Raw genomic sequence first — 25387 nt, forward strand, 5'->3', positions numbered from 1 at the left:
GCCTGCCCTCTCAAGCCTGAATCACCAACATTAGCCATGAGCCAGACAAGCATATTTAGTGTCTCAATTTCGGTATCTGTAAAGAAGATATTTCAACAGATGGTGGAAAAGAAACTAGGACAAGAACCAAAGGAGACAATTCCAAAAGGAAGCTTAGAGAAACAAACCCAATGCCTGGTAACTTCATATGCACAAAACAGTGCCAATCAGCTAGCTGGTCGATGAAACAGAATAAGGTCTGTGTGCGTCGCTTTGGATTGATTTTCCTTAAGAGAAGCATAAAAGAAAAATTGCCCCTCTCAGAGACCTAGGCTCCAGGCTGAGTTCTAGAAGCCTGATCCCATCAAATCAGAGGGGAGCCAGTGCTCAGGCTGAGTGCTCAGGAGTGGAGGAACACATCACAAAACAAAAGGTTAATACAAAGGAAACATCCATTTAGAAGGGTTAGGAATAGATTCTATTTCTTTTTATTTTATTTTTGAGTCATTTCCTGGAGAAACTTATAGGGGTACAGAGAAAACTTCCCCTTCGCCCTCTAAAGGTTCGCTGAAAATCAGCTGACAAAAGGCAAATTAAAAAAGGAAAAGGCATGCAATAGTTTATTTAATGTGCATAGCATGGGGGAACCACAGGAGAATGATTACCCTCTGACCAACAGCAGTGCAGAAGCCCATATGCCCTTTTCCAGGGGGGACGGAGAGATGGCTCTCCTGTCAGGTTCTAATCAGCCTTGTTATGCTAACTGAGGCCAGGAGGTTTCACATTGAGTCGGTGGCCAATTAAATGCTGATGAATCCACGGTTTATTGTGAGGCTTTCACAAACCAGCAATCATGCAAATACATTCAACACACAAGGGCACTAGTAGGAGAGAGAGGAGGGTCGAAACACAGCGAGTAGCTTGATTAGCTTAGGAGGCCAGCACGCTGACAGACAATCCAGCAGGTCCTGTTATTTTTTCCTGGGTTGGGGTTAGAGTGGGGGTCACTGTCACTGCTCTTCTCCCAGCAGACCTTCCTACAGCCCCTGCCGATGGAACAGAGGCCTCAGAATTGCCACGTGCAGAGCTTCTGGTGGCATCTTGACCGTGGTCAGTTTCTTTGTGGTTTTTATGGCCCTCCATGGCCATGATCTCAGCCACCTTTTGGCTTCACTCTCTTGTCAGGTCTCAGCAGTGCCTGGCCACAGCAGGTGATGTCTTCCATACATGTGCTTATCACTGAGGGGTCAGCAATTTCACTGTAGGCTGAGTCATTTGTCATAAGTGACACCATTTTGAGATATTTAGGATCATGAAACATTATTATATATCATCGGGGAATGTAGACAATTATCTTCGTGGGCAGTAAACCATTAGGTAGAAAAATGGACTGTGGAGGTGAGAGACATTACAGAAAGGTGAGAGGTGGAGGTGCACAGGAGAAAAGGTTGTCTTATTATGGAGATAGAGTCTTCCAGGTCATCTTTCTGAGCTGCCCTCAGAAGAATAGATGAAAATTCTGTCTGGGTCTGGTGCTGACTCCCAGTTTTTTCTCTTCATAGATGTTTGATCTTTCCTAGATATTTCATGAGATCCCTAGGCAGGCGGTTTAAGACAATTACATTTCTTTTGGGAAGATGCTTTCTTAGTGAGATAAGAAAATTCCAGAGACAGTCCCTCCCAGAGCTTGGGGGACAAGAGGGAGGCAGGGGGAGACAAGACAAAGTAAGAGGGACCTTGATTCTGAGGCCTCTCTGCATGTCAAAGTACCAGTCTTGGGGTATTGCTCTGAGCCTCAACAGACTCATGGCAGGCAGAGGAGCTGAGAGAACTTCTATGGCAGGAGTAGGAGGAGCTCAGGCAACAACTGCTATTCTAGTGATGTATAAATTTTCAGTCTAAAGCAGTTCACATGTTGTCTGTGAAGCAATGAACACTGAATGCCCAGTGCTATTTTAACACATGAGCTATATGGATAAGGATACACAAGAGAAGTAAATCAAGTCCCTTCACACTTACCAAATAGGTACTTTGTAAAAGCAACTCTCCAGAGAGGCGTGGGTTTTCTCACAATTTCCCCCGGGGAGCACACTGGGCCACGCACCTCCCTCCAAACCTCTGCTGCACCATCTCAGGAAGCAGAGGCCTGGAACTGTGCCTGAAACTCCTTCACTCTGCAGGTGCGTGGTGACAGCCTGTCCCTGGTGGCAGGCTGGAAAATATGACGACACAACCACAAAAGGCAGCATCTTCACATTAGCTCTTACAGACTGTTAGTACCTGTCATTCAACACCTGAGAAAAACAAAGCCCAGAGGGCAGCAAAATGAGAAGTATTTCTTTCTTTTTTTTTTTTTTTTTTGAGATGGAGTCTCGCTCTGTCGCCCGGGCTGGAGTGCAGTGGCCGGATCTCAGCTCACTGCAAGCTCCACCTCCCGGGTTCACGCCATTCTCCTGCCTCAGCCTCCCGAGTAGCTGGGACTACAGGCGCTCGCCACCTCGCCCAGCTAGTTTTTCGTATTTTTTTTAGTAGAGACGGGGTTTCACCGTGTAGGCCAGGATGGTCTCGATCTCCTAACCTTGTGATCCGCCCGCCTCGGCCTCCCAAAGTGCTGGGATTACAGGCTTGAGCCACCGCGCCCGGCCAGTGAGAAGTATTTCTATGCTGGTGTCTCATTTGCAAGGAAAAAAATAAAATGTGACCTCATAAAATACCAAAGTATTACGAATGAAATAAGAGGTGTTAAGAGTTTGCTGAAAAGTGCAGAAGTTAAAAAAAGTACTAACTACTAAAAAGTGGTCAAGAGGGTTTTGAAATCATAACTTTCCTTTTGATTCATTATTCAGAACCCAAGAACTCAAATATTTGGTGTCATGGGAACATAAAGCTAGTAAATGTGTTTTGCAAATAACAACTATCCCATTGTTTGTCTTTTGCTTACCAAATAGCATTTCACATTATCGAATATCCTTTTCCCCAGGACATTAAATGATTTTATGGAATCTAAAAAGCAATGGTAATTAAGTAAGGAAAAATGTTGTGCCTCTATGTGTAGCCTCAAGTAATAAACAGATTCAATACATGGTGCTTGATGCTATTAGTAGGGGATGATGCAGATGATACGAAAATAACAAATACAAGCTCACTATGTGATCATTTTTGTATTAACTTCAGTTAGTTTCAGATACCTTATGTGGGCATTATTAGAATCTGAGGTTTCACTCCTACATAATTCATTTTATTTTTTATTTTTATTTTTTGAGACAGGGTCTCACTCTGTCACCCAGGCTGGAGTACAGTGGCACAATCTCAGCTCACTGCAACCTCTGCCTCCCAGGTTCAAGCAATCCTCCCACCTCAGTCTTCCAAGCAGCTGGGACCACAGGCATGTATCATCATACTTGGCTAATTTTTGTATTTTTTTGTAGAGACAGGGTCTCACCATGTTGCCCAGGCTAGTCTCGCACTCCTGGGCTCAAGCAATCCACCTACCTTGGCCTCCCAAAGTGTTGGGATTACAGGTATGAGCCACTGCTCCTGGCCTCATAATTCATTTTAAATCTATTTAGAATGCAGGAAAAACACTATTTCTCTAGACCGGAGGTCAGAAAAATCTAATCCACAGGACAAATCCTGCCCGCCACCTGTTTTTGTCGTTTCTTTTTTTTTTTTTTTTTTTTGTAAATAAAGTTATATTAGAAATAGACATGCCCATTCATTTATGTATTACCTCTGGTTGCTATTACACTATAACAGCAAAGGTTGAGTGGTTGCAACAGAAACTGTATGGCCCACAAAGCCTAAAATATTTACTACCTAGCCCTTGACAGAAAATATCTGCTGACTAATAAATACACTAGACAGTTCCTTAGTTACCCTCACTATCACTATGGCACAATAAATAACAGATATGTAAAAGTTCAATATCTGATTTATTTTCCTGAAGAAAATTAAAGGAATTTATATTAAGTTTTGGTATATCCCCTGCAAATACAGCTGCCAAATAGTCCGCGCTTGCCATCAAGACCTGGAGTTGATTTTCTCCTCCCTTGAATATAAGGTGGTCTTGTGACTTGCTTTGGCAGCACAATATGGTAGAAGAGGCCTGTCAGCTTCTGCTTTCCCTCTTGGAGCCCTGAGTCACCATGTGGAGAGTTTGCCTCCTCTGCTGGAAAGAGGCTCAGCCAGTCCCAGACACACCAGCTGTGGTACCAGTCTTTGAGTGAAGCCATCTTGGAGATCCTGGTCGCAGATAAGCTCCCAGCTGAATACAACCCCAGGAGTGGCCACAACCAACACTGTGTGGAGAAGAACTGCCTAGCTCAGCCTAGACAACCAACAGGGTGAGGAGAATAAATCATCGTTTTAAACCACCAAACTGTCATTATGCAGCAATAAATGAACTCAAAGTTTTGATGTTCCATTTAGTATTTCAAACTTTCTTTAGGATATTTTAAAATAGTTCTAACACAAGATAACTCTATCGTCTTCTTTTATATCTTAAAAGCAAGAAACATCATTCTGTTCAGATGGCAGTGTGAGCAGATTGGATGAAAAATGTCTCTCATAAACTGCATGTAAGACATGAAGACTCATCAAAGAAAAAGCAAAGTTATCTGGAGAGAGCAAAAAGATACAAAATCTCATCTAAATGCTGAGAAGAAGATATTTTTAAATCCATGAACTAAGTGGTCAGGGTTTTTATCATTTCCTAAGGTTTTATCATGACCTAAGTGGTCAGGGTCAGAATCTCATTTTTTAAGAAAGCATTTCTTTTCTCAATCTATTTGTCTTACTAAAAAGCAAGCAGGTCAGGAGAGGGACTTCAAGGAAATAAACACGGTTAAATTTAAGTTTGCTGGTGGCAGGCAACTTACAATTGACTAGTAATATAAGAATAAAAATTGATAAATACTCCCAGAAAAAAGAGAAAATAGAGGAAAACAATGAGAGAAGAAATTGATGCAAACATGACAATAAAAGTCTTCAAGACAGAGATATCTGGAGCAGGGGACTGTATTTTCTGTAGGGTATAGAAAAGGAGGTTCAGTTAGGCAACATTTATTTAAATTTTATTTAAAGAAAATGATGACTTGAACTAACCACTGAAAACACATGTGCCTCATAAAGGAGACAAACTAGTACAGTGCCTACCGGAAACGGCATAGAGGTTTCTCAAAAAATGAAAACAGAATTACCATTTGACCCAGCAATCCCACTTTTACTTCTAAATCCAAAAGAATTGAAAGCAAGATCTCAAGGAGATATTTGCATACCCATGTTCACAGCAGCATAATTCACAATAGCCTAGAGGTGGATGCAACTCTAGTGTCTACCAACAGATAAACTGATAAACAAAATGTGGTCTGTCCATATAATGCATTATTATTCAGCTTTAATAAAAAGAAATTCTGACACATGCTACAACAACATAAACCTTCAGGACATTATGCTAAGTGAAATAAGCCAGTCACAAAAAGAAAAATACTGTATGATTCCCCTTATATGAGGTACCCGGAGTCATCAAATTCATAGAGTTGAAAATAGAATGGTGGTTGCCAGAGGCTGGGGGAAAGGGGAAGTGAGGACTTGTTTAATAGGTTCAGAGTTTCAGTTTTGGTAGATGAAAAAGTTCTAGAGATCTGTTGCACAACAATGTGAGTGTACTTAACACTACTGAACTGTACACTTAAAAAATGATTGCAATGGTTAATTTTATGTTATTGTGTTTCTTTACTATTAAAAAACTTAATTTTTTTTTTTTTTAAAGAGACTAGAAGGAAAAACTCCAAAATAGTTCTGGTGACTAGCTACGGCATCATGATGTTGGATGATTTTTCCCCCTTTTATCTGTGCTTTGATGTGTCTGTGTCTTTTTGTTTTTAGTTTTTATATTTTGAAAACATTAGTTTCCCATAATTTTAAGAGAAATGGGAGTTAGTTGGGTCAAAAATAATAATAATTACCATTTAGACAAGGATTTTTTAAGTCTATAAGTAAGATGAAGGAAACAAAACAAATGTATTAGAAAATAGAAAACCATAGCATTATTTACAAGCCCAAGAGTGCAAGTTTCTTGAAAAAAAAAAAATATATATATATATATATAAATAATACCTTTGCCAAACATAATCAATAGAAAGGAATGAGAAAAATGTCCATTAAATGAATTATGAATGTTAAAATAGACAACAGCTGCTGAAAAAAACCTTTGAAACTGCAAGAAATAACTAAGCAGGCACAGCTGTAATATATTTGAAAATCTAGATCAGGCTTGGCAAACATTATCTGTAAAGGACCAAATAATGAATATTTTTAGCTTTGTAGGCCATGCAGTCTCTGTAGCAACCACTCAGCTTCTGCCATTATAACTTGAAAGCAATTACAGACAATATTTACATGAAAGAGTGTGGCTGTGTTTCCATAAAACTTTAGAAAAGCAGGCAGGAGGCCTGATTTGGCCCACAGGTCGTAATTATTAAGTGATAGAGGCTGGGGTCACTTTTCCTTCATGTTCTTTTTCCCCTAAAATTTGGCCTTCCCACATTACTGTGACAACCTTCACCAAGGTAATAAAGAGCTGGAGCTACTGTATCTTTTTCTCCTGGGCCACTGACATCCTCATGGATAGCATTCCTAATTAGATACCACTAAACAAACACTGATTCTGGATACTCAGAATCCATAGGCATCCCGCTTCCACATTTTATATTAAAAAACCAAAGTGTCATAAACCTTAGAGGACAAACAGAGGCAAATTAAAACTTTCATCATGGTCTATCCGTACACACAAAGACTCTATTTTCAGGAAATAGCTCAGGCCCACTCCTCGACGTAAGGAAAACTATAGAATATGTCATCCTAAAAGCTTTTGAACATAGGAACCAAGGCTCTAGGTTTTGGAGAAAGTATTAATTAGAGTAAGACGCACTAGCCAGGGGTGAGAGGGACCACAAATACAGAAACCAGGTCTTCCCTTTGCTATAGTGATCCAGTGCAGTTACTCCAATTGGGGTTCAGGTTCAACATTCTCCTTTAAGTCCCTTTTTTATTTAAAAAAAAAAAAAAAAAGTCAGCAAGAAGTAAACAATCTGAAAACTCCCATAAGGGAGTTCATGGAGTTTTCAGATGAAGAAATGGGCAAGCCATGACACTTCAAAAAGAACTGTGAGCCCTGATGATTTTGAAGTAGATTTGGTTCAAACTTTCAGGGCCTAGATAATTCCAAGTCAAAAATTCAGAAGTTTGAATATAAAAACATGAAAAGTTATACAATTAATTTCAGAAAGCTTCAACAGAATCAGAATCTCCAGAGGTAAGATCTGGGACTCTATATTCCCCCATGATTCTGATGCAGCATGTCTTGGAGCTAGCATTTGAGAACCGCTGAATTCAAGAGCTAAATATAAAAATCAACCGAAGACAATGATTAGTTAATTAGCAACAATAATCGTATGGGAGGGGGTTTCTGGAAGTATTTTCACACACAACCAGTGAGAGTGTAAATCACGATAATTCGTCTGGAAAGCAATTTGGCAAATGTACCAAGGACTTTAAAAATGTTTATAGATGTTGATACCTGCGGAGGAGGGAGGGCTACCCGGCTGCTGCTGGGAGCAGGGGTTTAGAGGAGACGCCAGGCTAATCGACCGGCCCCGGGAGGATGCTTCTGGAAGTGCGGAAAGAAGGTGGAGGCTGCCACCAGCCGCTGCAGCCAGAGAATGAAGCGCCCCTGCATCCTGACGAAGAAGTAAGCCAATCGGGATGAAGCTCCTTCTCCCGTTCAGTTGTCCCTCTCCAGTGCCCCCTGCTGGCAAAACACAACAGGAAGCAAGAGAGCAAAGGAGTTTTCAGCACAACAGAAAGCGATGTATTTGGAGCTGCCTGATAATCGCCGAATATCTGACAACACTTGAAATCTCTTTATAAAATTCCCCTCACGTGTACAAAACAGGATATTTCAAAAACCAGAGCCTTGATTGCCCAAATCTTAAAGGAAAAAACTAAAAAACTAGCGTCAGATGTTCCTTTCAGAGTGATTTCTGGAAGCCAGCAGGATTTCACTTCATTAATATAATTATTTTATTACTTGTGTTAATCAACATTTTGTCATCAGGCTGGCTTGGGAATTTTGAGGACAAAGATGTCGCTTTCCCATAGTTTATTTCTCCTCATTTTTCTATACGAAGTGCATGATAGAGTATTACTTCTACAAAACAGCAATTCTTATCACCAGTTGTAAAAATGTAAAACTAAAAGCATCTCCATTATAGAATATCTATAATGTAACCTGACGTAAACCAAGAAAACCTCAGGCAGCTCTCAGATATGCTTACAGATCGAAAGCAATGGGGTGATGTTGACATCATCCTATTATGATCAGCTGGTCTGCACTGAGCCCAAAAGACAAAGGGTACACACAATTTGTTGAGAACATTTATTATGAAGGCAGGCTTCTTGTGTGCTAATTCCCTTTTGACGGGGATGTGTCAAAATCTAAGAGCACTTAGCTACTTACTACTTAAGCAACAAAGTAATGTTCTGTTTACAGAGGGAAAGTTGTTTGAACTTGACCATAATCATACCATGGTATGTTTACCATACCATGCCTTGGCACGGTAAAATACAGAATTTTAAACTTGACTTCTCCATTGAGAAAACCAAAACAAAGCAAAAGAACTGGTTTGCCTTATTGAATAATGAATCTGAGACTTCTCAGAAATGATCTAATGTGATGTGTTTGTCCCATTTGGAGAACATTTCAAAGAGATTTCAAGTTCCCATCTAGCTTTTCTTTTATTTTAGCTTCTTGTGTTATAAATTTGTCCCACAAGACAACCACTCTGAAACTTAACATCAAGGAAATCTTATAAAGCCAGGTTCCTGTCTGGTGGGATAAATTTAGACTCTAGAAAATGCAGAAAAGTATGTGTCCCACCATCCAGAATTCTGGCTGTGTGACCTAGAGGAAAACTGGCATTTGAATGCAAGGAATTATATACAAGTGTTATTTATTTCAGCCCTATGTGTGAGTAAAGGCGGAATTTGGAAGCGATCTGAATATTCAACAATGGTAAAGGAATTAATACAGGATATTACATCCATGTGATAGACTATCATACAGCAGTTAAAAGTATTAAACTAAACATGTGTATAAGTAAAACACATATTTACATATTTATGCATATGTCATACATATATGTATATACACATATGGATGTATGTCATATATATATAGGTATGTCAAAACTACGATGAGTAAAATAGCAAAAAGTTTCATTGTACAATGTGAGTCCACACTATACCAAATTCAGGGTATTTTTGCCTGTGGAAGAAGGGCAGGGGATTGAGACCCAGGTAATGGTTAAAGGGAATTTTAGCCAAATATAAATTTTTTTGTTTTACAAATAGTGGTTGAAACAAATATTACAAAATAATGATAGTTTTTTTAACTTTATAGTGAAAATGTATTTTATATCCTTCTTTCTAGTTTTCTGCAAATTCTAAATTTCTTACCAACTACCCCCCACCTCCCCCACCAGACCTCATGCTAGCTACAGGATCCCAAAGATGTGTTGCTGTCTCCATCTACTTTCTTCCTTGTTACTTGAGCAGTAGCAAGGGCAGGTATATATTCCCTTGAGCATCTGATGGCTTCTGAACATGCCAGGGTTTCAGTGATTTCAGCCAAGGCAATGAAGTTTAAACTGTTCCACAGACAGGGAGTAAAACATATGCACCACAAAAGGCAGGTTGTGACATTAGCTATTGCTGTATAGCAAAGCATCCCAAAATTCAGTGGCTTAAAACAATAAGCATTTATTATTGATCAACAGTACATGGGTCACCTGGATAGGTTTGCTAACCTGGGCTAGACTTAGCTGATCTTGACTGGCTTGTATATGCATCTGTTGAGGGCTGGCAGGTAGGCTAGGGGCTGGCCAGTCTAAGATGGTTTTTCTTTCACATGTTGGCCATTCGGCTGATTGTTAGCAGTGGTAATAAGAACTGGCCATATGGCTCTTATCATCCAGCAGGTTAACTGGGATTTGTTCACATCTCAGCAAGTTTCCAAGGGAGAGAATGGAAGGGAGTGACTTCTGCCATATTGCCTTGGCTAAAGCAAGTCATAAGTCCAGACTTTTCTTTGCCCTTTTCGACAGCAAAGAAAATAGACCCCACTTCTTTATTAGAGGAACTTCAAACTCACATTTCACAGGTTAGGAAAGGGAGTGGTGGTGGTGGTGGTGTTAGGTGTGTAAAGATTTAGAACTTTTTTAAATCCATCTATCACACCATGGCTTCTTGTGGACCACCAAATTAACTAAGAGTCCCTGATTGGTTATGCTTTACATGCTACAGAATATACAAGATAAGATGAAATATATATCAAAAGAAAATCTTACTAGGTTTTCCCTCCAAAAGAGTGTTTTCGGTTTTCAGACTTTGTTTTATATACTGTCCAAGCACATTTAAACAGTCTTTATCTTCTGACACTAATAGGTGTGTTTCTATGCAGCTCAAAATCATCTCAACCAAAATTATTTTCTGGATACTAATGGATGACTAATAGAGGCTAGTGACCTGAAATTGTCTCAGAAGTCACCTTTACAATAGTAAAGATTGAGCAGTAAATAGAGCCTGCAGGCTGGTGTAATTTACCTTGTGCCAAGCCATATCTCCAAAATGGCTTATTAAATCATCCCACTGAGAGTTGTAAATCTAACTGGGAAAAGTACAAATCAATAGAAAAACATAGTCAAGCACTTTACTACCTATGATTTTCATGATCCTCTGGAAGGATGAAGATTGATGTTGCAAAGAAATTCCAAAACATGGAAGACTTGTAAAGATTAACTGGCTCTGGTTTGCATTAGTCTTAACAATTCATTTTATTCTTGCTGTCACTAACCTCTGTGCATTCACCTTTTTTGCTTATATCACAGCATCAGTATATACTTATTCCTTATGCTCTATCTTGCTAAGCAGGAGAATCAGAAAGCCAAAGAAGTTTGAAGATCTGTCAACCCCATATTTGCTTACAAAGCAAGCTGTATAAAGGCACAGGTTTTCTGACCTTCAGAGGAGGTATGAACTCAGAGGAATGACAAGAGGAAACTTGGCCTGTTTTAAGCAGTGATGCGTGAAAGAAGCCTCACTGGAGTATTGAAAGAAATAGTCTTTCAGCTCTCAAAAATGAGTTTTCATGGTGTATTTTCCTTGAGTTTCAGGCACAGCCAATTTTTAGAGACCCTTTCTAAAAAGTGAGATATAATTCCCTATTTTAGTCCATTCTCATGTTGCTATAAAGAAATAACTGAAACTGTAATTTCTAAAGGAAAGACGTTTAATGGGCTCATGGTTCTGTAGTCTGTACAGGAAGCATAACACCTTCTATTTCTGGGGAGGCCTCAGGAAGCTTTCAATCATGGCAGAAGGCAAAGGGGGAGCAAGCTTCTTACATGGTAGGAGCAAGAGCAAGACAGAGAGGTGGGAGGTGCTACACAGTTTTAAACAACCAGATCTTGTGATAACTCACTCACTATCACAAGATCAGCACCAAGAGAATGGTTCTAAACCATTCATGAAGGACAACCCCCATGATCCGATTACCTCCCACCAGGCCCCACCTCTAACATTGGGGATTACAGTTCAACATGAGATTGTGCAAGGACACAAATCCAAACCATATCATTCACACACCATAAAATTCACCCTTTAAATGCTGACAATTAGTGGTTTTTTAGTATATTCAGAGTGGTATAATGATCACTACTAATTCCAAAAATTTCCATCACCCCCCCAAGAAAGCTCATATCTATTAGCAGTTAGTCTCAATTCCCTCCTCTCCCTATCCTCTGACAACCACTAATGTACTTTCTAGCACCATGGATTTGCCTATTCTGAACATTCCATGTAAGTGGAATCATACAATACGTGGCCTTTGTTTCTGGCTTCTCCAAGATCCTTTTTGATGAATGAAAGAGCGCATGAACCTGATGTTCCTGACTCTTGGAGTATCCTTACTCTTTCTCTGCCTGCCTGGAGGCCGGTTTCAGCCTGGCAGCCCATTTCCACAAAAGCTCAAAAGCACAAATCCAGCTCCTCAAGCATTAAGCGAATGTCTGACATTTGAGCAGCGATGAAGGGGAGGTTCACAAAGCACATCACCCAGCAAAAATGCCCATGCCCTGCTTTCAATCCTTCTCTTTTTTCTGAAACAGATCCTTCTTCACTTTTCTTTTCTTACCTCCTCAGAAATCTCTGCCACCCCCTTGAGCCACAGCTTAACCTCCTCCCCAGATGCTTCTCCAAACTCTTCCTTTGGGTATCTCACTTAACAGTCAAAAGCACGTGCTCGTTGTGGACCAGACCACACCACACCTTGCCCCTCAAAGGCCTCCTGGGGGCACTCCATTTGTCTCATCAGACACACATTCGAGAACAGGACCCCCTTCAGGTTTTGTGGGGCCTCAGGTTTCTGTAATCGTGGAAGCCCTCTTTAAGAAATAGAGCACACAATTATGACAAAACTGAGGGCTTGGAATAGGTGCACACAAGCAAATGAGGAGCCCTGAAGTTTCAGCTTCACCAGCTCCATGGTCATTCTACCTCTGCTCCAAAGTCAACACCATGGATTATTGGAACATCTGAGTAATGCAAATGTTTCCTGGCCTCACAGGCCAGGACTCTGTGATAGGCAGAATAACAGCCACCAAAAACATTCACATCCTAATCCCCAGAATCTGTGAGTATATTACCTCACATGGCAAAAAGAACTTTGCAGATGTGATTAAGACTAAGGACCTAGAGATGAGGACATTGTCTGCATGGGCAGAATTTAATCATAGGAGTCTTCATCAGCGGAGACGCTTTCCCGGCTGTGGTCAGAGAATCAGAGACATGGCAGCGTGAGAAGGACTCGGCCCAAACTTGCTGGCTTTGAAGATGGAGAAAGAGGCTACTAGCCAAGGAATGCAGGAAGCATCAAGAAGCTTGAAATGGCAAGGAAACATATTCTCCCCTAGGGCCTCCAGAAGAAACACAGCCCTCTGACACTTTGATCTTCACCTAATGAGACCTGTATTAGATTTCTGAGGCCCAGAACTGTATGCTAATACATGTGTGTTGTCTCAAGTCACTAAATTTGTGATTATCTGTTACAGCAGCAGTAGAAAATTAGTATGGACTCCAAAATGTTGAAAGTGTTATAATCTGAGTATAAGTGAAAAAGACACTTATCTTCCTACAAACCTGCCCTAGAAGGAACCAAACCTTTAAAACAGGTCCCTCTGTTTATCTGGGAGTCATCACAAACCAGTTGGCTAGCTGTGGTCACCAAGCAGTCTGCCAAGTTCTTCCTCTCTAACTACTTTAGGAGATCCTTGGAAGAGGAGGAGGAGGAGGGGGAGGAGAAAGGGAATAAGTAGGAGGATCGTGCAGAGCTGATTTGGAAGCTGCCTGAAAGAGACTTGCCTCCCTCCATGCGATGATAGGGCCATGGCGAGAGTATCAGTGCTGCATGCACCGTGGGCTACCTCCAGATGGTCCCAAGCTTTAGTTGTCATGGAGTCAGAGAAGTGTGAAGCTTGTGTCACCTCTGTCATCTAGGCCCCCAAACAGCTCTGCTTGAGTCTACAACTGCTCTTGTGAGGTCTCCCCAGCTTCTGGCCTTCTGCCTTTGCCCAGAGGTGCAGAAAGTCCCTTAGGAAACACATCGCTTGGTTTTAGGTCCTCAGGCCTCTTCTGCTAAGGGACTTGAGCCCTTCATGGCAGCAGACAGCTCCTCCTCTCCATCCTCTGCCTCCCTCTCTTCTGCACTGGCCTCCCCAAAAGCCCCTCCTCCCAGAAACCAGCTGGAAATACTCTTCTGCATTTCAACACCTGAGCACGCCCATGAGGTGGCTGTCCAGGCCAGCAGCCTTTGGGCCCTCCTTGGTCAACCAAAAGGCTTTGGAAACTGGAGCAGGGGACAGCAGAGAGAATTAATTCTTACTCCCTGCCACATTTAGACTCCCATATGAGCACATAGCTTTTTTTGTCTTTTTCATGCTTTTCGCTGTGGACAGGTCTCCTTGCCGCAAGCTGAGTAGAGAATTTGCCACAGAGAACTATGCAGCAGCAAGCCCAGACATGATATAGAAACTTAGCCCTCAAGACCTAGTGTTGAGGGTCACCTGCACCTGGGTGTGCTTTCTCCTGTCACACTGGGGTCCATGGTGTTGAATACACCACACTGAGAGGCCACCAGAATTTCAAGGCTGTTGTGACTGGCACGTTTTGAAATCAGTGCTTGGAAAGGTGGCCAGGAACACCCTGAAGGGTCCCTGAGAGCCCAAAGTGCTGGAAGAGACTCTGGCTCTTGACTTGGTTTTTTGGGGAATAAAGTCTACGTCCAAAGTTGTTTGTAATCAGCACTTTAAAGATACTTGTCAGCCCTGTCTTTTGCATTTGGGGTTGCTGATAAGAAATCCCATGTTCTGGCCTAGCACGGTGGCTCACGCCTGTAATCTCAGCACATTGGGAGGCCAAGGCAGGCGGATCACTTGAGGTCAGGAATTTGAAACCAGCCTGGCCAACATGGTGAAACCCCATCTCTACTAAAATACAAAAATTAGCCAGGCATGGTGGCAGGCCTGTAATATCAGCTACTCGGGAAACTGAGGCAGGAAAATCACTTGAACTCACTTCAAGACCAACCTAGGCAACATAGCAAGCCCTCATCTCCACAAAAAACTAAAAAAAAAAAAAAAAAAATTTGATTGGTGTGGTGGTGCACACGTGTAGTCCCAGCTACTCAAGAGGCTGAGGTGGGAGGATTGCTTGAGCTGGGGAGATGAAGGCTGCAGTGTCACACCACTGAGCTCCAGCCTGGGTGAGAGAGCAAGACTGTCAAAAGACGAGAGAGAGAGAGAGAGAGAGAGGGAGGCAGGGAGGGAGAGAGAGAGAAAGAAAGAGAGAGAGAAAGGGAGGAAGGAAGGAAGGAAGGAAGGAAGGAAGGAAGGAAGGAAGGAATCCCATGTTCTACTCAGTCCATACTCTCTTCCCCGGTGACCTTAGTCAATCTCAGAATTTACCACCTATGTTCTGGTGACTTCACAGACTACATTTCCTTCCCAGTTCTTCCTCCTGAGGTACAACTTCCATCTCATATAAGTCTCAAAACATTCTGTCTCCTCTCCTCATATCCATTTCAATAATTTTGTGGAGGCCACAATTTCCCAGCTGGCCTACTTTCCTCTCACTTCTTTTTTGTTTTTCTTTTGAGATAGGGTCTTACTCAATCACCCAGGCTGAAGAGCAGTGGCATGATTATAGCTCACTGCAACCTTCATCTCCCCAGCTCAAGCGATCCTCCCACCTCAGCCTCCTGAGTAGCTGGGACTACAGGTATGCACCACTATACCATGCTAATTATTATTATTTTGTTTGTGTGTGTGTGTGGAGATGAGGGCTTGCTATGTTGCCCAGGCTGGTCTCGAACTCCTGAGGTCAAGTGATCCTCCCACTTTGGCTTCCCAAAATGCTGGGATTACAGGCTCATGAACCACCTAGCCCAGCCTTCCTCTCACCTCTTTCTAATCCATCCTCCATACTGCAGCTGAGTGAGATTCAGAAAATACAAACTTAATGATGCCAACCATCGCCATTGGAAATCATTGCCTCCAGGATTACATGCAGACCCTTAATGCGGTCTATATGGCCCCATATGATCTGTCCCTAAGCCCCTGACCCTTTACTTCTCTGACTTCCTCACTCTGCTCCAGCCACACCGGCCTCCTTGCTCTTCCTCCAGCTACTCCAAGAACACTCCTGCCTCAGTGTCTTGGCCCTGGCTGTTCCCTCTGCCTGAATGCTCCTCCTCCAGCTATCTGTATGTCACAGTCCCTTAAACTCAGGTTTTTGCTCAGATGTCACCTTATCAGTGAGTGAGGCATCTCTCTAGAACTATAATCACTTTACCTAAGTACTAATTAACTTTTATCTTGGAAATCAGGTTAATTAATAAATTCAGTGGCATTCAGAATAGATAACTGTTAACATCAGTGAGACTAATAAAACGTGAAATAGCTTAATGATAAAAATACAAGATTCCACTATTGTGTCCATTTAGACTGTGTTAGTCCATAGAAATCAGTCACTATGAGCACACTAGTACCTTGAAATTACTGCCTGGTAGTGCCTTGAGTTACTTCTGCTAGGCTAGAGATCTATTTCCCAGTATTCTCTGAATGTAGCTATGATCACTGTGTCCATTTAGCACATATTCTATTTTACAGTTCTCATTACACCCCCATGCAACAACAGATTTGGATGCCAAAACTAAGATATTTTGTTAAATCCTCTAGGAAGCCAAACATCTCTAAAACTCTTGAAAGTGTGGTCGGTGAAAGGTGTTGTCATTGAATCTTGGATGAACTTAATATATTTCTTCTTTTGCAATCAGCCCTCACATTTCAGAATTACAAAAAATAAATCCAGTTTAGATCTAGCTACAGAAACCATAAAGCCTTAAACTAAGAACTGCCTCTTCCTTTAATACCAGAATCAAGCAAATGGCCAAGCAGATGGCAGTTTAAAACAGTAAGAATCCTGGGAACATGTGGGAAGGGTGAGGAAGATGGAGAAAGTGGAAAGACTGCAGAAAAATGATTCCAAATGTTTCCCTACTTCTTTCCTCTACCCTCTGACCCATAAAGCTTGCCTATTGTCTTGCCTCAACTTGGAAAACGTTGGGGTGAAATAGCTTTAGAATCAAAACAGATCTGTTTGAATTCTCTCCTGTCTTCTAACTAATCTGAATTCTAATTCCTTGATTTATGTAAGACACAATACCTTCCTTAGGCAGCTATCCTGAGAACAAAAGGAAGAACATAAAGTATGGCATAAAGGACTATGTCTGAATCCTGCTTCCTACCCGTTTTCCTACATCCTATCCCCTCAAACAATATCTCAGAACCCGCCTGCTCAGTGTGCAGACTGGGAGCTGACTAGCATTTCAGGCCCGCTGACTCAGAACCCACATTCTAGCAAGACTGCCCATCAAAGCAGGAGAAGCATCATCCTGTAGGAAAGGTCTCCTGATTTCCACCAACCCAGCTGTTCAACTACATGTGAACTCTTGGTTATTCACTGGTTTCTAGTAATTGCATTCCTCACTGTGTGATGAAAGATCTAACACATGCATTTTCCACGTATGATGCATGTTGGCAACACGTCCATTCTGGGTATGATGTGGGATAGCCTCCCAGTTGCTGTGCCTGTCACCATGCAAAGGGAGTGGTACTTGCTAGGTACATCCCAGGCCCTGAGACAATTTCCTGGGGACTTGTATTCTGCTCATTGGTTAGATATCCCATAATTTACACCGGAGGGAAAGCTGAAGGCAAGAAATGGCCATTGATAAATTCATGTTGAGTTTAAAAGATGGATTCCAGAGAAGAGGGAAGCAGTTGATCTTTTGACCAGAATAACATAAAAACAAATATACACTAAAGTCATCCAGTTCAAAAGATGAACTGGTTTATTGAGGAGTTTCATGCCTCTTTGGAGTATAAACATGATTTCCAAGTAATTGCTTTCAACTTAATCTGTTGAAACCCCTTTACCCAAGTGGATATCAAGTTCCTTAACACCATCTTGGCCAGATTTCTTAACTGATGAAAACATTCAATGATCAAACCCCCTACACTGAAAACCAGTTAAAAAAGTAGAAGCATACTTTCTTTTTGGGACAATGGAAGGGTTAATTTTGGAAAATGCTGACCTTTACATTACACTTTTGTATATTATGAACTGATTAAAGTAATACACTTCCTTAATACCAAACGTGATTTAGTAAAAATGATGGTCAGTACCTGTAAAAATTATCTTAACTGTATTCCAACAAGGACCATGCCTTATTGTTCTTCCTGTTTCCCATACCTACTAGTTTCCGGCAGCAGAATAAGTAGTCAAAAACTGTTCAGAAAAACTTAACTCTTGACAAGCCAAATCTTAAAGAGCAAAGGCTATTGAACTATTTTTTTTTTTTAATGGCAAAACAGGGTCATTATACTTGCTCAAATTTTTGAGTTGACAATATCTAATGAGAGATGGCAACTTTTATAAATTGATGTTTTCTTTGGTTTCTTTAGTGCACACCATACCCTGGAATGATTTATATATTCTATTTCTGCTCAGAAATTGTTTTTTTTGTTCTCACAAGTTTTTGTCAAAGATCTAGTACAAGGATCTGATACAGAAATTATTGAAATATTGTTTTCAACATGCTTTTAAATTACTACTAAAAGGAAAACATTGACAATGAATGCAAGACTTAACAACCGTAAGGCTTGGCAGTTTAAGAAAGTAACAATTTAAAAATTAACATAAGGAAGATAATTTGTTATTTGTGTAAGGATTATTTAGACATTTAAATATTTTTATCTGAGGAATATTTTAAATTATTTGTAATAAACAACAGAGGGATAGATGTTTTGATGAAAAATTAGTACTTAAATCAACCAAAGCTGCACATCATCAACTTTTGAAGTTGTATTTAAAAAATGCCTTTATGGGAAGAAAATTAATTGCTCATTATTAGAAAATGAATGAACTGTAAACTCAAGGTATGTGCCTATACAAATGTTCCAACAAAGTCTGGGCTCACTTCATTGGAGACATTTAAACAAGTTGAGTCGTACAAAAGAAAATCTTTTTCCTTTTCCTGGCCATAAGTAATTACTGATTCAACTTTTTAAGCAATTCGGAGCACACTGCAGGTGCGCCAGATTTAAACAAGCATTGCATAAACCAAATGGAGATAAAAACTACCACAAATCTGAGTACTACTCCGGATGAGAAACCAAAACCCACGTCTAACTTAGCAATTAAGTGCACAGTATTGATTCTCATTGGTCAGTGTATGCATAAGTCACTTTGATGAAACCATCTACAGATTTTTAAAAAATCCTTGTGGCCCTTGTTCACAACCAGTGGTCTTTGGAAGTTAAGGTCTGCTGAGTTGAGTTACAAAGCACGTGCTATATTCAATGCTGGTATGATACTGATACCCTTTCTACGAAGTTAGAACTTTCTAAAACATCTGAAGATGGGGGAGGCATGTGAGACTAAAATAAGGATTAGAGGAGTGACTGCAGAGACTGTCAGTTGGTAATTAGGGAGGAGGAGGATAAACTGGGGTTGGCCCCAGATGAGCCCACAATGCAGCAACAAGACAGCACAGAACTGCAGAAACTTCTAGGAACCACTGTCTGGTCCTGCTGCCAAGTGAGGCAAAACCAAAGAGGGATTTAACAAAAAAGGCACAAAGGAAAAACAAAATGAAACCTAAAGTTATGAGTCAAAGGGTTACCCCACTGTTACCCTGCATTAAAGAGGACAAGGCCAGAGTGAAAACTCTCTCTCCTGGTTCTTTCAAACAAGACAGGCTTTATTTAGATCACCAAAAATAACATTTTACAGAAAGAGAACCATAACATTACACAACAAAGTATAGCCCTAAAATCTCAAACAAGAAAGGCAATGCTTTCTTTAGATCACCAAAAATAATGTTTCACAGAGAGGGAACCGTTAGAAGCAAATGTCTAGCTGCAAATTTTCTTTTGCCATCAATATCGATTCCCTCTAAAATACTTTGAGACTACTTTGTGGTTTCCAAGTACAAACTAAACCTTGTTGGACAGAGTTGCTCAGCTTCATCAAAAAAATAAAACCAATTTGCAAAAAATAAAAAATAAAGAGACAACGTGGTTCTTGCTAACTAACTGCAATGTCTACTGAAATGGCCTAACCTATTCCACGAACCTTTCACTGTGAACATAGTTGCTTTTTCCTTGCCATCACAGATGGCCTGCACAGTAACAAGTGTCGTGTCAGAGCACTTTCAGGCACCCAGGGAATCATTCCTAACAGAATAACTGCAGTATGTGGGCAACTCAAACAACAGAGCCCCAAGGTGGGCACTGTGTTTGTGCTGTGGGTAAAGACCCACCACCTTGTTAGTTGTTCACCTGGAACCCAGAGCGCCAAACTAGACAGAGCAGTTGCTCTTACAGAACCATCATCATTTTAATAAATTGCCCGGGGGTTCTTGGTGCTGTAATGTGCCTCACAGGCAGCGACGTAAGCCGACTCTGGGAAGAAGTCATCATGGTATTCTGCTAAAAACCTGAAAAAAAAAAAAATAGCCCCATTGAGCACCATACTAAGGACTAAATACCATCAAGCAAAATATTGACTTTCAACCTACTAACATTTCAACTGTTTTTTGGTATTAGGAAGAAAAAAATGACTATAATTTTGATCTCTCTATATTGATTATTTTCACTGCACTTATCCAGCTTCTATGTGAATTACTACTTATCTGAATGCCTTCACCATCATCAGGTGTACAAATGGAAACAGAACCTACACTCCACTAGGTGGCAGTCTGGTTATATAAACACTTCTGTTGGTGGCGGGGGAAGCCCATGAAAGTTTCTACATTTTTCTGTTGTTCAAACAAACTATTAAAAACAACAGATTATAGGCTGGGCACGGTGGCTCACACCTGTAATCCCAGCACTTTGGGAGGCCGAAGCGGGCAGTCACGAGGTCAGGAGATCGAGAACACGCTAGCTAACACAGTGAAACTCCATCTTTACTAAAAACACAAAAAATTAGCCAGGCGTGGTGGCGGGTGCCTGTAGTCCCAGCTACTTGGGAGGCTGACGCAGGAGAATCACATGAACCTGGGAGTCGGAGCTTGCAGTGAGCCGCGATCATGCCACTGCACTCCAGCCTGGGCGACAGAGTGAGACTCCGTCTCAAAAAAAAAAAAAAGAAACAAATAAAATAAAAAATAAAAAACGATTATAAACAATAAATCTCGCTTGAGAAATGTACATCATTTATATGAGCAAAGTCATACAAAAATTGACCAGAACAACTAGTAATGGCATTTGGTGTCCTAATTTGCCATGCCAAAAGATGTTACAATTCTAGCTGACAGTACCAAGACATAGAAAAGACTATGTGCATTATTCACTAATAAGCACATTAGCCTTATGCTTGCTTCCCAGTGACTCCCACCTGCCCAAATTCCTAAAAATGTACAAACCTTCTTTAGCATAAATTGAGTCAAAACTCACTGGATAGCTAACTCATTTTCTTCTATGAGTGTACTCTTTTTGTGATCATTGAGTCCACTGATTCTGGTTGTTATCTTCGAATACATTTTTAAAACCTCTTACTAGGTTTATTAATAAATCCTCCTAAGTTACTTCCTAAAATTCTCATTTCTATTTTGTATTAGGCATGCATCAAAATAAGCAGGATTTCCTATGCTATCCTGCAGCTGACTCTTCATATTTTCTTGGCACTATTTGATTTCAGTTTATAAAATTTTATGCCAAACAGAGTTGTGGGTTTTGTTGAGGAAGAGGCTGGGAGGGAAGAGGGTATTTTGGAAACTTGTTTCCAAGAGAATGTTGTCAAGTCTAATTTCACTCATGGACACCTTATTCAAAATGCCTACATGAAAGGATCTCTTAAAACCACAAGACAATTTCCCTGGCTGGGATGCTCTCCACTCTGTGGTAAATCCTACTTTGATGAGTCAGGGTGGGGCCTGGATACAAGGAAGAGATGCTCCTTCAAGAGAAGGAAGAAACAAAGTCAGGTAGCTAGGATGAGCTGGGTGAGGCAGGGGAATGACTAGCCTTGAAGGCCAAGGAGAGGAAGTGGTCCATAGGCATCATCTGGAAGGGAGAGGACACAGCAGAGCCTCAGGTCAAATGATCCTATTAGATAAAAAAAATGACTGGCTTTGTCAGCTGCAGGAAACAATACCTTTGTCTGAATTCATACATGACAACACAGACGAAGGGTCTTTTCTCTTAATTCTAAACACCAAAATCCAACCTATACATGCTACTATTTACGTTAGTTTATGTACATGCAACAAAGGAAAGTCCAATGCTTGAGGTACTGTTGAATAAAAAAATGTAAAACTAAATTATCATCAATCTCAATCACTTCTACTTTAGAAAATTTATTTTCTATGTATAAGGTTTTTGAATTAAATTCTTCTAGTGAGACAAAAAAACTTCACCTCTGTACAATGAAAGCCCCTAACTCAGAAACCAGAGAAATTATGGAAAAAAGAAATACCAAAAAAACCCACTCCTAATTCCCATTACGGTTAGAACCAACCATACTTAGATAATACTTCTACTATTTAAAATACCACAGAGCTGACTTCCCCATGTGCTAAAGAGAAGTTCAGAGAAGCCACATATATGGCAACAGATGCAAGTTTTGACAAAGTAATAAAAATACCTCAAAAAGAGATCAAAGTGCTTCAATAAAGCCTTCAGATTCTTCTCAGAAAAGGACATCTTTCCAAGGATTTCCGGAAGTTTCACTGCATTAAAAATAAAGGTAAAACCATTTACAATTAACAGAATCTGACAATGCATAGGATTCACTCAGGGAAGGTCTGGGCCCCTCCTTATCTCTATTGAAACTGAAATTAACATCCACATTATCAAACAAAACCCCAAACTCTTACTGAACAAAGACAGTGTAGCAGTACAAATATTACAAACATAATTTTTATGAAATTTAAGATTCATTCAGTGCCTTTTCTTTGATAGGTTACCTTTGATTTTTCTTAGATCCCCAAATTTCTTAGACAATTATAGCCCAAACCACAAGGTGTACAGAAAGCTAACAAGAGAATGCAAAATGAAAAATGGAAAGAAAGCAGGAACCAGGATTCTTACCAAACAATCGCAACAAATGTTGTGCCCCATAAATGTAAGAGGGTGGAGGCGGCTGGTCACCTGGCGGGTAATTGTCAGGCACAAGCTTCCAGGAAAGGACCTGGAAAAGCATGAATTGAATTGCTTTTATCACTCTTAACGGAGACACTTCCAACCACCTAACAATTATGATAGTAAATTGTACGTAGAGGGGGAAAAAATAAGCCGTTGTATCAAAATAAACACAAGCTTACAAAAAACAAAGATGAAAGGCAAAAACACTTAAAATAGATTAAGAAAGTCTTTAATTTCTTAACTCGCAACAGTTATTCCCTATAAATAACTCTGTTTGGGTTCTTTAGCCACTTTATTGAAAATCCTGCTGCATGGCCAGGCGCGGTGGCTCACACCTGTAATCCCAGCACTTTGGGAGGCCAAGATGGGTGGATCACCTGAGGTCAGGAGTTTGAGACCAGCCTAGCCAATACATTGAAACCTCACCTCTACTAAAAATACAAAAAATTAGCCAGGTGTGGTGGTGGACACCTGTAATCCCAGCTACTTGGGAGGCTGAGGCAGGAGAATCATTGGAACTGGGGAGGCAGAGGTTAAGTGAGCCAAGGTTGTGCCACTGCACTCCAGCCTGGGTGATGAGTGAAACTCCGCCCCTCCTTTCCCCCACCACCCAGAAAAAAGAAAATCCTGTTGCACCAGAGAGAGAATGAAGCATTAAAAAGTAATCCATAGATGTTCTGAATAGTATTACTGTTGTTTCAAGATTCCTTAATTTCTGGCTGTTAGATTCATTATGGAAATGAATTTGAATTTTTTAATCCCTTGAATCAACTGAAATAGACTTCAAACCTGATAATTGATTTGTCTTCATTCTGAATTTCTGAACTGTGGGTGGACTTGGGGCTTTTGTTAAAGGGAGAGTTGCATTTCAAAACTCTCTGATGAATTTCCGTAAAAGTACTTCAGCAAATTATAGAACCAGAGCCTACTCTACTCAGCTGCTACTTTGGCTTTTGGGACGTCATACTCAATATGGAAACAGTCAGACTGGAGAAAGCCCTCCAGCAGACAAAGCAGAAAGGTGCCCCCACAAACTCAGAAATGCTGATATAGTCAGTTTAACAACATGAAACTGCCAGAAGCTAATAAGCACCAAGGTGGCCCTGAAGGATCCAGGACAAAAGCCTAGCTTCACTTCGGCCCCTGCCCAGCCAGGCCTAGATTCTCGCCTAGGTCTCCACCAGTAGCGCCCACTTCTGCACTGTGGAGCACTGAGGGAAGGGATCGTTCCAGCATCTTTACAGCATTCCCGGCACCTGCCCAGTGCACACAGCTGAAGCTTTGGAACCGTTCTGAAAGTGACTCAAAGGAAACATACAGGGCTTTCCAATCTCAGAAGCATGAACAGCACTTGGCATGTACAAAAGCAGGTCATCTGGCTCTACCTCACTCACTCAATTCTGTGTTTCAAGATAGTTTATAACCTTCTATTTATGAAGACATATTTTCCGGGGGGAAAACAGTAGGTTTCTAGTCGGGGGAATTCCCAATGGGGTATGTATGGGACCCATCCATGGGTCTTTACTGGCATGTGCTGGCCCAGACCAGCCCCTAGTACTATGGAGCAGTGACTGGTACTGAGAGAAAGAGCCCTGGTCAAAAAACACGGTGGTAGAGGTATGTAAGAAGGTGGGAATCCACGAAGGTCTCATGAGTCCTTGTGAGAGTCGCCTGAACCCCAACCATTTCCCAGAAAGCACTTTTAAACTATAAGTTGCAGCTGTACCTATAACCACTAGATGGCGCATTCACACTGCAGACCAGAGTGGGAATGGCCCTTGACAACTCAGATGCCCCTTAAATTCACGATTTCCCTTCAATAATAAAATTCGTAGTGCATTCTTATCTGAAAAATGGGCGTGTCAGAGACTGCTTGAACTAGGGATTTCCTAACCTACCCTCAACAATCATCATAACACAAATTAGGCTTTCTAGATTCTCTATGGGGTCAGCCAACTATAGCCCCTGAGCCAAGTCCAGCCCAATGTTCGTACGTTCAAAATGGTTGGGGAAAAAAAATCATATGAATAATATTTTGTGATATGTGAAAATCATATGACATTAAATTCTCAGTGTCCATGAATGAATTGAGGGGGCAGCACACAGAGCCATACCCCTTTGTTTAAGGCAGAGCCACGTCCCTTTGTTTATGGCTTTGCTGCTGGAACAGCAGAGCTGAGCAGTCTCTGCAGAGACCTTAGGGTACACACTACTGAAGACAGTTATCATCTGGAAGAGAGTTTTGTGACCTCTCTTCCCATCATCAAGTGCTGTTTGCCTAGGTTGGGCACAGTGGCTCATGCCTATAATCCCAGCACTCTGGGAGGCAGAGGTGGGAGGATCACTTGAGCTCAGGCGTTGGTGACCAGCCTGGGCAACATGGCAAAACCTAGTCTCTACAAAAAAATGCAAAAATTAGCCAGGCCATAGTGTCATGAGCCTGTAGTTCCAGCTACTCGGGAGGCTGAGGCAGGAGGATCGCTTGAGCCCAGGAGGTGGAGGCTACAGTGAGCTAACATCCTGCCACTGCACTGCAGCCTGGGTGACAGCATGAGAGTGAGACCCTGTGTCAAAAAAAAAGTTCT

The 25387-nt window shown here is 41.1% G+C and overlaps 1 protein-coding gene across 2 annotated transcripts in view; it reads right to left on the reverse strand.

Annotated features, from left to right (window-relative positions):
• Positions 1-19393: 19393 nt before the first annotated feature.
• Positions 19394-25387, reverse strand: part of MSL3 (MSL complex subunit 3) — a 22119-nt gene continuing 16125 nt past the window's right edge. For both annotated transcript variants that reach the window (XM_023198716.1, XM_023198718.2), the window contains 3 exons: positions 22749-22848; positions 22303-22387; positions 19394-20152 (listed from right to left, as the gene is read on the reverse strand). In XM_023198716.1, the coding sequence (XP_023054484.1) occupies positions 20053-20152; positions 22303-22387; positions 22749-22848 (285 nt within the window). In that variant the 3' untranslated portion in view covers positions 19394-20052. The remainder of the gene's footprint in view (positions 20153-22302; positions 22388-22748; positions 22849-25387) is intronic.

Source organism: Piliocolobus tephrosceles, chromosome Y, assembly GCF_002776525.5.
Source record: "Piliocolobus tephrosceles isolate RC106 chromosome Y, ASM277652v3, whole genome shotgun sequence".
Lineage (NCBI taxonomy): Eukaryota > Metazoa > Chordata > Mammalia > Primates > Cercopithecidae > Piliocolobus > Piliocolobus tephrosceles.